Here is a 12,720-nt window from a genome sequence, read left to right on the forward strand (position 1 = left end):
TACCCTGAGACAAGCATCAGGAGGCAGGCAGGCAGTTTGACAGGCAATCTCAGGAAGAATAGGTGAGAACTGGGAAAGGGAGACAGGGAGAAAAGGCAAAGAAGGTGTCGTAATGAATGTGGGGATTGCGGCTGTGGTCAAAAGGGGCTTAATCTTGCTGGAGACTTCTGCAGAACCTTGCGGAACGAGCCCCAGATTGTCCCATTTATAGTCTCATCTCGTTGGTTGGGGTTTGGCTCTGGGTCGATGGCTGGATCCCCCTTCCCAGTACTGAGACGGCTCTGATGACTGAAGTGTTCGAACACCAGGGTCCTTAGTCTCACACCAATTTTGATAAAGCAACATGGACACATGTGGAGTAGTTTTAAGGAGCAAAAAGTTCAGTAGTCAAGAAAGACAGAAGGAAGGAGAAAACAGCTCCCCTGTACAGAGGCAGAGGGAGGGGGGATTTCTCTCTGTAAATCACTTTCTGCTATCCTCCCCTTGCCCCCACACCCCTTGCCTCTACACACACACACACACACACACACACACACACACACACACACGGCAGGGGATGAGGAGAGAAACGACTGTCTGTTTTCACACTGCTATAAAGAACCTCCTGAGACTGGGTAATTTTTGAAGAAAAAAGGTTTAATTGTAATTGACTTACAGTTCTGCATAGCTGGGGAGGCCTCAGGAAATTTACAATCATCATGGAAAGTGAATGGGAACCAAGGACCTTCTAGGCATGGTGGCAGGAGAGAAAGAGTGAAGGAGAAACTGCTACACACTTTTAAACTATCAGATCTCATGAGAACTCACTGTTGTGAGAACAGCGTAAGGGAAACCACCCACCTGACACAATCACCTCTTACTAGGCCCCTCCCCTGACACGTGGGGATTATAATTCCAGATGAGATTTGGGTGGGGACACAGAGCCAAAGCATATCAAAGTGCATGTCTATTGCTGGTGCACGTGGATTCAGGTGGCAAACAGGTATGAGGTGGGGCATCAGAGCCCTCCTTACAATATTCATGTATTGCAAAGTTACTTTCCTGCAGTGATGACTGCGAGAGTCTTATTATCCCCAATTCTGAACACTCCTGGATTTAAATGGTTTCTTTCATCCCTGTCTATATAACTGTTTTTTTATCAGCCAGCTATATTGTAATTGATAAAGAAGCCATGGGGCCATGAGAATACTGACATGAAACAGTTACTTTTCAGCTTCCTTTCCTACCTTTAAATGGTCATGCCTTTCCCTCAAAGGGACTTTGGAAAAATCATTTAAACTCTTACTCCACCACTAAAATCAGGTGAATGCACAAAGCAATCCAGGGCTTGGAGTGATATACATAAGGCTGGTGGTGTGTATCTGAATGTTTTCCTCTAAACCTGGGGTTTTCAACCAAGGGCCCCTAGTCATGGCGGAACGCCTGGCATATATGACACCCCCGGTAGTTTAGGCCACTTTTCTCCCCAGGCGCAGGTGGAGAGAGGCTCCATTACAATCATACTCTCAAAAGGGTCTGTGATGCCAAAATAGAACAAGAGGCACTGTCCTGATTGGTTCAGCTAGGGTTTCTACTTCACTTACTTACTTCATGTGGAAGACTGAAGAAAAGGCAAGAATACCCACCGGAAGTAGAGGGGAGGCCTGGCTGCCCCTACAAATATCCACAGAATAGCACAACCCTAAGGGTCCTTCAAAGATCTGTCTCTTGGCTTCACAGCTTCAAGGTCTGAATTGCGACCATTCAGAAGACTGACATCTTCCTGGGAGCAGCAGATTTTATAATGGAGAAGCCTTCTTGGTGTGTAAGAAATCAAAATAAAAGAAGAGGCTGGATGCAGTGGCTCACACCTGTAATCCCAACACTTTGGGAGGCTGAGGCGGGCGGATCACCTGAGGTCAGGAGTTCAAGACCAGCCTGGTCAACATATAGTGAAACCCTGTCTCTATTTAAAAAATACGAAAAATAGCTGGGTGTCGTGGTGCACGCCTGTAGTCCCAGCTACTTGGGAAACTGACACAGGAGAATCGCTTGAAGCTGGGAGGTGGAGATTGGAGTGAGCCAAGATCGTGCCACTGCACTCCAGCTTGGGTGACAGAATGAGACTCCATCTCAAAGAAAAAAAAAAAGGGAACAAAGTTCAGAATTTGCATGGTGGCCTAGGCTTTTACAATTGTGATAAGGATATACCTGCTTCATGTGGGACTCAGACACTAGAACTATGGCTTACCTGTGCTGTGCTTAAACGGGCTTTGCCAACACTGCCTTAGGAGTCTCCTTTTCCTGGCCTCTAGGATTAATCAGTTTGAGGAATGGCCTTCCCTCCTTTCTCCTTTTCCTATTCTAGATACATTAAGGCATTCAATCATGATTTTTTAAGGGCTTTTTCTTAATAACCAAGTAGGAATATGTCCACCCTGATGATTTCTGTGTTAATTTCATGCATTAATAATGCTCAGAGGACTGCCCTATTTCCTGTTCCTTGGAAACTAACTCCTTAGAGCTTCCTTGCACACATACTTCTAAGAGACTTTGTAAGAACTTTTTTTGTATTTAGCTTTTGCTGAGACGAGGGTGAAATCTAACAGAGCACACATAAAATTTCATCTAAAGCTGCCTGTTTGTTCACCCTGGCAAAACAGAGGTACAGAAAGGCTGTGAGGGAGTACAGCATTCAGCCTTGAGGACTTGTTTGCATCTGCATTGCACAGTGGGGAAGGAGAATGCCTAACAGTGAGCCATCTGACCAGTGACTAGAGAAGGTTATTTATTTATTTATTTATTTCAGACAGAGTTTCGCTCTTGTTGCCCAGGCTGGAGTGCAATGGGGCGATCTCGGCTCACTGCAACTCCACCTCCTAGGTTCAAGCGATTCTCCTGCCTCAGCCTCCAGAGTAACTGGGATTATAGGCACCTGCCACCATGCCCAGCTAATTTTTTTTGTATTTTTAGTAGAGATGGGGTTTCACCATGTTGGACAGGCTGGTCTCGAACTCCTGACCTTCTGATCGACCTGCCTTGGCTTCCCAAATTGCTGGGATTACAGGCATGAGTCACCTCACCTGCCCAATGACTAGAGTAGGTTATTATTTATTTAGCACCTACTATATATTCCAGGCACTGTGCTGGGGATGGAAAGACAAATAAGATCTATGCCCCTTAGGGACCCTAATGTGAACAAATGGAGCATATTGTGCTAAGTGTTATGGTGGAGGTAAGATTAAGATGACTTGAGAGGACTGTGTGTTGGGGGAAGGGAAAGAGACAAGGATGGAAAAGAGTAGGTGCTTTCCAGGACAAGGTAGGGAACACAATGAGTTCAGGAACTACAGTCTCCTATGCCTGGAGCCTGGAGTATGTGAAAGAAAGGAGAGAGATGAACCCAAAGAGGAAGGTATGTGTTGCTGAGAAGTCAGTAGCAATTTCTCTATAGGTGGTAGGGAACATGGGCATTAGTTTCCTGCAGCTGCTGTTACATATCACAAATTTAGTGGCAACAGAAATGGATTCTCTTGCAGCTCTGGAGGCCAGAAATGCTGAAAACAAGCTATTGGCAGGACTCTGCTCCCTCTGGAGGCCCTAGGGGAGAATACTTTCCTTGCCTCTTCCAGCTTCTAGTGGCTACTGGCATTCCTTGGCTTGTGACTGCGTCACTCCCATCTCTGCCTCTGTGGTCACAGTGCCTTCTCCTCTTCTGTCTGTGTCAAATCTCCCTCTGCCTCCCTCTTATAAGGATATACATGATTGCATTTATGGCTCACCTGGATAAATGTGCATAATCTATTTTAAGATCCTTAATTACCTGCACAAACTACCACCCCCACTCTACTTTTTGCTATCTAAGGTAACATGTACACATTCCAGAGATTAGGACATGGATATCTTTTTTTTTTTTTGAGACAGAGTCTTGCTCTGTCACCCAGGCTGGAGTACAGTGGCGTTATCTTGGCTCACTGCAAGCTCTGCCTTCCGGGTTCACGCCATTCTCCTGTCTCAGCCTCCCAAGTAGCTGGGACTACAGGCACCCGCCACCATGCCTGGCTAATTTTTTTGTATTTTTAGTAGAGACGGGGTTTCACCGTGTTAGCCAGGATGGTCTTGATCTCCTGGCCTCGTGATCCTTGGCCTCCCAAAGTGCTGGGATTACAAGCGTGAGCCACAGCGCCCGGCTAGGACATGGATATCTTTTGGGGAACATTTTTCAGTTTATCACACTGTGTGAGATGTTAAGCAGGGCAACAAATGAGTCAGACTTATGTTTACAAAGATCCTTCAAGGGATGGTGTGGCACAGTCAGAAAAATCCTTCTGATGACATTTATTAAACCTTCCTCATTCTTTTGGGTTTAATGACTACTTAGTATTCTTGTGAATGAATGTACCATAATTTATTCAAGCACTTCCCTCATTCATGAACTTTCAAGTTGTTTCCAAGTTTTTTTTTATTACAAACAATGCTACAATGAATCACCTTGTAATGGGCCAATTGCACAATGTGCAAATATACCTGCAGGTAAATCAGGAGCCCATATTCTGGGTTCAGACTCAGATACATTGGGGAAAGATAAGAGTGGATGCCTGTTACATTTTACAATAGATAATATTAATGGATTGTGAAATATATACTGAGCACTGTTCTAAGCATTTGTGAAATGACTTTATTGCAATAGAATTCATATGCCATACAATTAACTCAAAGCATGCAATTCAATGGTTTTTAGTATGTTCAGAGTTGTGTATGCAACCATTACCACTATCTAATTCCAGAATATTTACATCCCCCCATTAGTCTCTTATTACCATTTCCCCTCCTCCATCCCTAGGCAAACATTAGTCTACTTTCTGTTTCCATGGGTTTGCCTATTCTGGATATTTCCTATAAATGAAATCATACAGTATATGGTCTATTGTGTCTCACTTCTGTGAAAGGGAAATATCTTGGGCTCCCCCAAATTACTAAAGGGAAAATTCAAGCTGGGAACTGCTTAGAACAAACCTGCCTCTCTTTCTATTCAAAGTTATCCCTGTGTTCATGGAGATAAATGCATATCTGATTGCCTCCTTTGGAAAGGCTAATCAAAAACTCAAAAGAGTGCAACCATTTGTCTCTCACCTATCTGTGACCTGAAAGCTCCTTCCCCGCTTGAGTCATCCTGCTTTGGCTTCGAGTTGTCCCGCCTTTCCAGACAAAACCAATTGTACTTCTTACATATGTTGATTGATGCCTCATGTCTCCCTAAAATGTGTAAAACCAAGCTGTGCCCCAACCACCTTGGGCACATGTCATCAGGACTTCCTGAGGCTATGTCACAGGTGCTGGTCCTCAACCTTGGCAAAATAAACTTCCTAAATAATTAACTGAGACCTGTCTCAAATTTTCGGGGTCCACACTTCTTTCACTTAATACAATGTTTTCGAGGTGCATCCACGTTGTAGCATGTGTCACTACTCCATTCCTTTTTATTGCATGGGTATGTCACATTTTATATACCATTAATAAGTTGATCGTCATTTGGACCGTTTCCACGCTGTTGCCCAGGCTAGCGTGTAGTAGCTTACTGCACTGACATCGTGGCATACTGCAGCCTTGACCTCCTGAGAACAAGCCATTTTTCCTCCTCAGCCTCGCAAGTAGCTTGGATTACAGGTGCCCGCCAGCATGCCTGGCTAATTTTTAAAAATGTTTTTGCAGAGGTGAGGTATCCCTATGTTGCCCAGGCTGGTCTGGAACTCCTGCGCTCAAGCCATCTTCCCAAAGTGCTGGGAATACAGACATGAGCCACCATGCCCAGTCTATTTTTAGCTTTTTTGAGGTCAGTAAAACAAACTATTGTAGAAACACAAAACAATTTAACAATCTATTGTTCCTTTCCACATTCCTTCAGTCCCCCCCCCCCTTTTTTTTTTGTGAGACAGAATCTCGCTCTGTTGCCCGTGCTGGAGTGCAGTATCCTGGTCACAGTTCACTATAGCCTGGAACTCCTTGGCTCAAGTGAGCCTCCTGCCTCAGCCTCCGGAGTAGCTGGGCTTACAGACATGCCTCACCACACCAGGTTAAGGCCTTGAGTAATTAAAAAAAAATCTTTTCCTGTGTAGGCACGATCGTAATATGGATGAAACACAGCCTTTGTTCCCGTCTGCACAAGGCTTCTTCCCCGTCTTTGTTTCGCCAGAGCCTTGCACGTGGTAGGTGCTCAGCATTGGTTGACTGGATCAAGTAGGGCGAGAGAGCTTGGCCCGTTCGTGTTTGAAACTGCTCCGGACGCCCAATTAATGTTTGGCAGCGCCTGGTGACTTCAGTCCCAGCCCCTCCGGCCCGACCCGCCTCCCGGGACAAAAACACGCTGGCGAAGGCCGGCGCGGGCGCGCGGGGCATGCCGGGCGGCCCCAGGTGGGCAGGTGCCTGGGCGGGGCGCGCCGCGGTTGGCGCCCGGGTGGCGGGGCGGCTGCCTAGTACCCGGAAGAGCCGTCAACTTCGCGAGGCGCAACAGGCTGCAGCTGAGGGGCTGGAGCCGGTGGGTACTGGGCCGCAATGGACAAGCTGAAGAAGGTGCTGAGCGGGGAGGACACGGAGGACCGGAGCGGCCTGTCCGAGGTGAGTGAGCCCGGGGCCCTTGGCCCCCTCTCGCCGCGCTCCCGCTCTGCGTCCCCGGCCCGGGCCTGGGAAGCCTGCGGGGACTCCCTGGAGTTTCTGGACTGTAGCTCTGCCCCTTCTCCTCCTCTTCTGTAGGGCTCCGCGAGGAGCCCTGGCACTGCACGGGGCAGTCGGCCGCGGCGTTCTTTTCTGCCCCGCGCCCCTTCAGCCCATTCTCCCTGACACGGGGCGGCGCAGGAGGAAATCCCTGGACCGAGCTGCGAGTGGGAGGGCGGGCGACTGGGCTGTGGGCCCCGGCCGGGAAATGTGCTTTAGGGCCGGGTAGGGCTGGGGGCCCCGAGGTCCTGGCGGAAGGAGCCCTCGCTGGGTGGGTCGGAGCGCCGGACTCGGGCTGGGGTGGGTCGGAGCGCCAGACTCGGGCTGGGGTGTTGGGGTGGCGGCCCCCACCTCGCGACGGGGCTGGTGGCCGCGCCCCGAGCTCTGCCTTGGTTTTCTGTCCGGTTTAGGTTATAGGTGTGACATTTCCTATACACTCCCTGTACACATTGCCTTGTGATTGAGGGGGAGAAATTGCCCCCTATCCCATGAGGACAGGGACCACGTCTTGTGTCTCTGTGTCTACAGTGCGCACACCTAGACTCTAGACACCCAGCTTCTCGGGAGACTGCCCGCGTGTTGGTTTGTTTTATTAGAAAAGCTTTTTTTTTTTTCCCCCCTGAGACAGAGTCTCACTCTGTCGCCCAGGCTGGAGTGCGGTGGTGCTATCTTGGCTCACTGCAGCCTCCGCCTCCTGGGTTCAAGCGATTCTTCCACCTCAGCCTCCCAAGTAACTGGGATTACAGACACCCGCCACCAAACCCGGCTTATTTTTGTATTTTTATTAGATACGGGGTTTCACCATCTGGGCCAGGCTGTTCTCGAACTCCTGACCTCAAGTGATCCGTCCACCTCTGCCTCCCAAAGTGCTGGAATTACAGGCATGAGCCACCGCGCCCGGCCTATTAGAAAAGTTTTAATCGTGCTGGAACCTGGCTACTAATGTCCTATGTTGTAGAACCACACAGAATGCTGCGTTTCTATTTGGGGTGCTTTTAGCTTTTGTTTTCCTTTTTGGATGACAAAATAACGTTTCTCTTTACTTTTTGGTGTATTCTTTAGCTTCCGTTCCTCATCTGTGAAATGAGGATGTTAAGATGATATGGCCAACTGGAAACTAATCGGTGTTTCTTCTGGTTTCCCAGCAAGGTCTTCTTTCTCAGCAGGCTGCTTTCACCCTCGTTTGTGGTTGCTGATTTTATTCGGTTTTGTTTTGTGTGATACTGGGACTTAACACTTTCTGCATGACATCTCAGAATGCAAAACTTGCCCTCTTAATCTTCACCTTGAGGGAGTAACCCTATGGGATCGATGTTGAAGGCACTGAAGTTTAACTTGTTGACATTTCAAAACTAGTTGGTGGGTTCTTTTTAATTTGTTGCCTTTATTAATTGGTCAAGGCTCAGGAATAATTTCACGGGTTCTTTTTTTTTTTATTTCTAGCCTCTATTATGAATCTCAAGTGGAACCTCAGACCAGGCCTAAGAAAGGTCTGACTCGTAGGTAGCTGGCCCTCGTTATTTAAAGCTTTATTTCCATTGACTGTCAACAAGCCTTTATGAACAGTTGGTGCTTAAGAGGGAGACACTTTGTCTCCCTGCAGACTCTTGGGGGTGGAGTGTTGACAGTGGGATGATGCAGATATTATTGTCTTGAAAATCATCACGAAGCAGTGGGCTGACCCTCAACAGTGGACGACTAGTAAAGTTTGCAAACATAAATGCTGAGCTTGTTTTTAACCTAAAACGGTGAATGTCTGTGTTGGATACTGTGAGAAGGGCTGTAATGTGTTATGCTGAGGCATCTGTTGGATCTAATTTAAAAGGAATAGGTGCTTCGTTGTTGTTCTAAAATACTTTGATCAGTTTCCTCTTTCTGAGTGAGATTCTGTTTATAACGTCATTGTATGGCACTTCCCGAGTCTTGAATTCCTGGGAAATGTTTTGTTGCTGACTGACTTCATCTTCCAGGCTGTTTCAGCTTAGTGTTTACTGATTAGGTCAGAGCTTCCTTTAAAATATTAGTACTGATTTAATTGTCTCATATTTTTCATGGTTTGGGGGCTGGTAGAACTGGAGGATTCCGTGGGGAAATTGCTGTTTTGTGTGGTAAGTTGAATTAGGCACTCTTAAAATCTCTTTAAGAGGTCACTAGAAGAGAGTGCTTTTTAAAACTTTTATTCCTTTAATGCAAACCATAAAGGTATGACTAGTTCTATTTCTCCTACCTCTCCTAGGTAGTTATAAAATTTGCATGGCAGTCTCTAATCATAACCCACGATGAATTTTGTGATTGATACCTCATCTTCATAAGTACACCTTAAGTCTGTAGTTTCAATGGACTTCTTTCTGAAAGTATAGGTTTTATGTTTTTTTAATAAAGGATTCTGGGGACAAGAAAGGTATGAGTAGTATCTGATTTTAAAGTGTGGAAATGAAGCAGTATTCCTTTCTCACCTTCTGGCTACCAATCCTGTTTTTCTGAACAATTCTTAGTATTACTTCTTCTTGGCAAGAGCCTCTCTTCTCGCCACATCGCAGAGTGAAAGGGACCTTTGTGAATAGCTGCCAGTCAGTCTGACTGCCCGGGAGCGCATTGCCTACACATTCTATCCAGGTACCATTTTAGCTACTCTAATTTCCAAAAACAGTATGCTAGCACAGCTTCCAGCAGTCATGAATTTACAGGCATTTTATGAGTTTGTTTTCATAATTTGGCCAAAAGAAGTGTTTTGCTTTCACTGAGTCCAGTTAGAAGAAGTGGAACAACAGCTTCCTCCTTCCCTGACCAAATGTGCATGTAAAAGAACTTGCAACCACATGTAATGGAAAAATACAGTGGTGAAATATGCCCCCCACCCCTTCCATTTTGGCAAACAGTAACATTTGGATGGATTCAGCTTGAGAGACTTGAATATGGAGTGTCACTTTCCTTTCTGAAGGTAGAAACCAGAAACACATTCTTGGCTGAACTGCTTCCTATTGTCAGTTATTTTGATTTTTATGAGGGCTGGAATCTCACTATTCTGTTGAGGTTATTTAGCAATCTAGATGTCAAAGCCAATTCAGATTTCATTCTTAACCTTATGGTTTATCCTCTTACAATAGAAAGGTTGAATCTTTTAAAGTATCCCTGTTGATGACATGTAGTGCTCAGGGAACCATCCAGTCCAATCTTACTACCACTCTTCTTGCTGTAGACAAGCCAGTCCAATCCTACAGTCTTCCTATGAGCAAGCCAGGCCAATCCTACTACTGCTCTTCTTTCTGTGAACAAGTCAGGCCAGTCCCACTACCACTCTTCTTCCTATGAACAAGCCAGGCCAATTTTTCTTCCCACCCCAGCTAGTTCTTTTCTCGTCTTGGCAAAGTAAGTTCTTGGTTCTTGCGTGAGTAGGAAGAGTGGTACCTTCTCATTTTAGGTACCACTGAAATGAGACTGGTGAGCGGTTAAATGCTTTAGTCAGAAGTAGCCTGACTAGATTGTCTGGGGCCTTGTAAAGCCTGCTACCAGAGCATCATCACATGGCTCATTTTGGAGTCCAAGGGGGTTTGGGAAACCAGACTCCTCCAGGAGAGGTTTACCTCAGCGTAAAACCAGGTGGCTCATCTGTCAGGTCTTAACACTGGGCCCCTGCTACCTGTTATCATCCCTAATTTGTGCCTTCTGTGCAGGGTCATAGGCTCAGTTCCAATACGTATGAATGTATAACCTGACCTAAATACCTTTCTCCTGAGTGGAGATTGAGGTAGTCTTTGGCAATACGTGCCACACCTGAGGGGAGCCTCTCATCGTTCTTTTCAAGCTTCTGGTTTGACAGGAACTCTGGAGACAGGGTTGAAAACAGATCCCTGAGCTGGGGGTAGTCAAGGCTGAGGGAGTTGCCAGTCTAATGACTCTTGACTCTCTGCCCCTATCTACCTTCTTCCATCAGCCCGGTGGAAATATGGTAAGGAACTTTGACCACATTGCTAGATGGAGACCATGCTGGCCATACAAGGTGAGCCCTGTGTGAATATACATGGCCTAGCTGCCCTGTGTGGTGTTGGTCTCTCACTGGCAGCTGTCTTTGTCCAGCTTGGAACAACTGTTCCCACTTGCATCAGGTGGACAGACTAGCAGGGTCACCAATGCAGAGACTTTGTTGTCACTTTTTTTCGAGACAACAAGAGTTATATTCTTGTTGCCCAGGCTGGAGTACAATGTACAACCTCGGCTCACTGCAACCTCCACCTGCCAGGTTCAAGCAATTCTTCTGCCTCAGCCTCCCAAGTAGCTGGGATTACAGGCATGTACCACCACACCTGGCTAATTTTTTATTTTTAGTAGAGACACGGTTTCACTGTGTTGGTCAGGCTGGTCTAGAACTCCTGACCTCAGGTGATGCGCCCACCTTGGCCTCCCAAAGTGCTGGGATTACAGGCATGAGCCACTGTGCCCGGCTGTTGTCATTTTTGACATGGGAAAAGAACCACTGGGAGCTACTCACAGGCTCTCCTATTTCAATAGTGTTTTTGGAACTCCTGGCTTCTCCTGAACTTTGCTCCAGGAAGGGATTAATCATGATGGCAAAGAATCAGGATGAGCAGGACAGTAATTAATTAACCAGGATCTGTCTCGCACTTGGATGAGTTGACTGATGCTGGCACCCTGTAAGTACAACATCTGAACCAAGAGTAAATAATGCGGGTGAGAGTTGACGTAGGAGAGGATGACCAGTGGAACAGCTGCTTGAGTGCCGTCCCCTCATCTTTTCCTTATTTCCTGGGACCCTGCCTGGTGGAGGGTCCCAGGTGGACTCATGCCTTTCCAGGTGTGGTCCTCATCCTGCGTGGGTTGTGGGAAGGCTCTGGGCTACTCTAGGATTGGCTGTCTAGCCTTCCTGTTCATGAAATGGGTTGTGCTCGAGGCAAAGAGTTTCTGCCTCTGAAGATGTTCAGCGGGAGGCACAGCTGTCAGCTGCTGGAGAGGAGATTCATATCTGCATCATAACTTTATAGCTGTGATAAAGTCTGGATTTGATGACTCCCATCACCTGAGTGTGTAGGATTCTGTGCTCCTTGCCTTCCCTAGTACAACTTAACACTTTCTAGATTTAATTATGTGCTTGCTTTGTTTTTAGTAAATGTGTGTGTATATGTATTTTTTTTTCAATTTTAGGTTGTTGAGGCATCTTCATTAAGCTGGGGGACCAGGATAAAAGGCTTCATTGCGTGTTTTGCTATAGGAATTCTCTGCTCAGTGCTGGTAAGATTTCCCTCCCTCCTCTGTCTTTTCCTCCTACCTGTCTTTGCTATATATTCCCCCTTTTGTCCACCTCCTTTCCCCTTTTGCCCTTCACTAAAATGCATGGATGAGAGGAGAGGGGAATCAGGGAGGTGGGGAGGGAAACGGCCTCCTCAGGGCCTCCTCTGTGAGCTCTGCTTGTGTGGCCAGGTGGGAGGGGTTGCTCATGTGCAAACACTGTGCTTTAAATTCTAGGGTACTCTTCTGCTGTGGGTGCCCAGGAAGGGATTACACCTCTTCGCAGTGTTTTATACCTTTGGTAATATCGCATCAATTGGGAGGTAACTTTTTTAAAAATCCAATCTTAGCTAATCATTAGATGGGAAAATGGATTTTGGTTGCCCTTGAGGGAGGTGAAAGAAGAGGCTCCAGTAGTTGTAAGGGATTTGGAGAGAAATAGTTAGATTATCTCACATTCATATCTTCTTATTTGACAACATTTTATCTCTTAGTTTGAAACACCTGGGAGAAAGCAGCAACTGTGTTGCCATTGTGATTTTACATGTTCAGGAACTGCAGCACAGAGCAGTTCAGTGATTTCTCCAGGGTTTACAACCCAGTCCTCCTGCTTGCTGTATTCTTACTGCTGTCAGAGATTGAGTTGATGGTTTTCAAAGGGCTCATCACTCCAGTGGCCATAAGGGAAACTCGTTTTGATTAAGTGTCAGACCTTCCCAGACCTGAGTAGCAGCTCGTGGGCAGAGCATCTGAGCGCTTCCTGGAGGTGGGCAGCCCATTCTGCAT

At 46.6% G+C, this 12,720-nt stretch overlaps 1 protein-coding gene across 8 annotated transcripts in view; it reads left to right on the forward strand.

Annotated features, from left to right (window-relative positions):
* Nucleotides 1–6,351: 6,351 nt before the first annotated feature.
* The window catches only part of LOC111539304 (T-box transcription factor 19), an 88,004-nt gene continuing 81,635 nt past the window's right edge, over nucleotides 6,352–12,720 (forward strand). For 2 of the 8 annotated variants that reach the window (XM_023207099.1, XM_023207101.1), the window contains exons 1-2: nucleotides 6,543–6,594; nucleotides 11,851–11,937. Coding sequence is in view for 4 of the 8 variants with exons in the window: in XM_023207098.1 (XP_023062866.1) it covers nucleotides 6,532–6,594; nucleotides 11,851–11,937; nucleotides 12,172–12,257 (236 nt within the window). In the remaining 4 variants the exon portion in view is untranslated. Of the gene's footprint in view, nucleotides 6,595–11,850; nucleotides 11,938–12,171; nucleotides 12,258–12,720 lie in introns of all 8 variants that reach the window. The other 6 variants (XM_023207102.1, XM_023207103.1, XM_023207098.1 and 3 more) reach the window with 5 other exon arrangements.

This window comes from Piliocolobus tephrosceles, chromosome 1 (genome assembly GCF_002776525.5).
Source record: "Piliocolobus tephrosceles isolate RC106 chromosome 1, ASM277652v3, whole genome shotgun sequence".
Classification (NCBI taxonomy): domain Eukaryota; kingdom Metazoa; phylum Chordata; class Mammalia; order Primates; family Cercopithecidae; genus Piliocolobus; species Piliocolobus tephrosceles.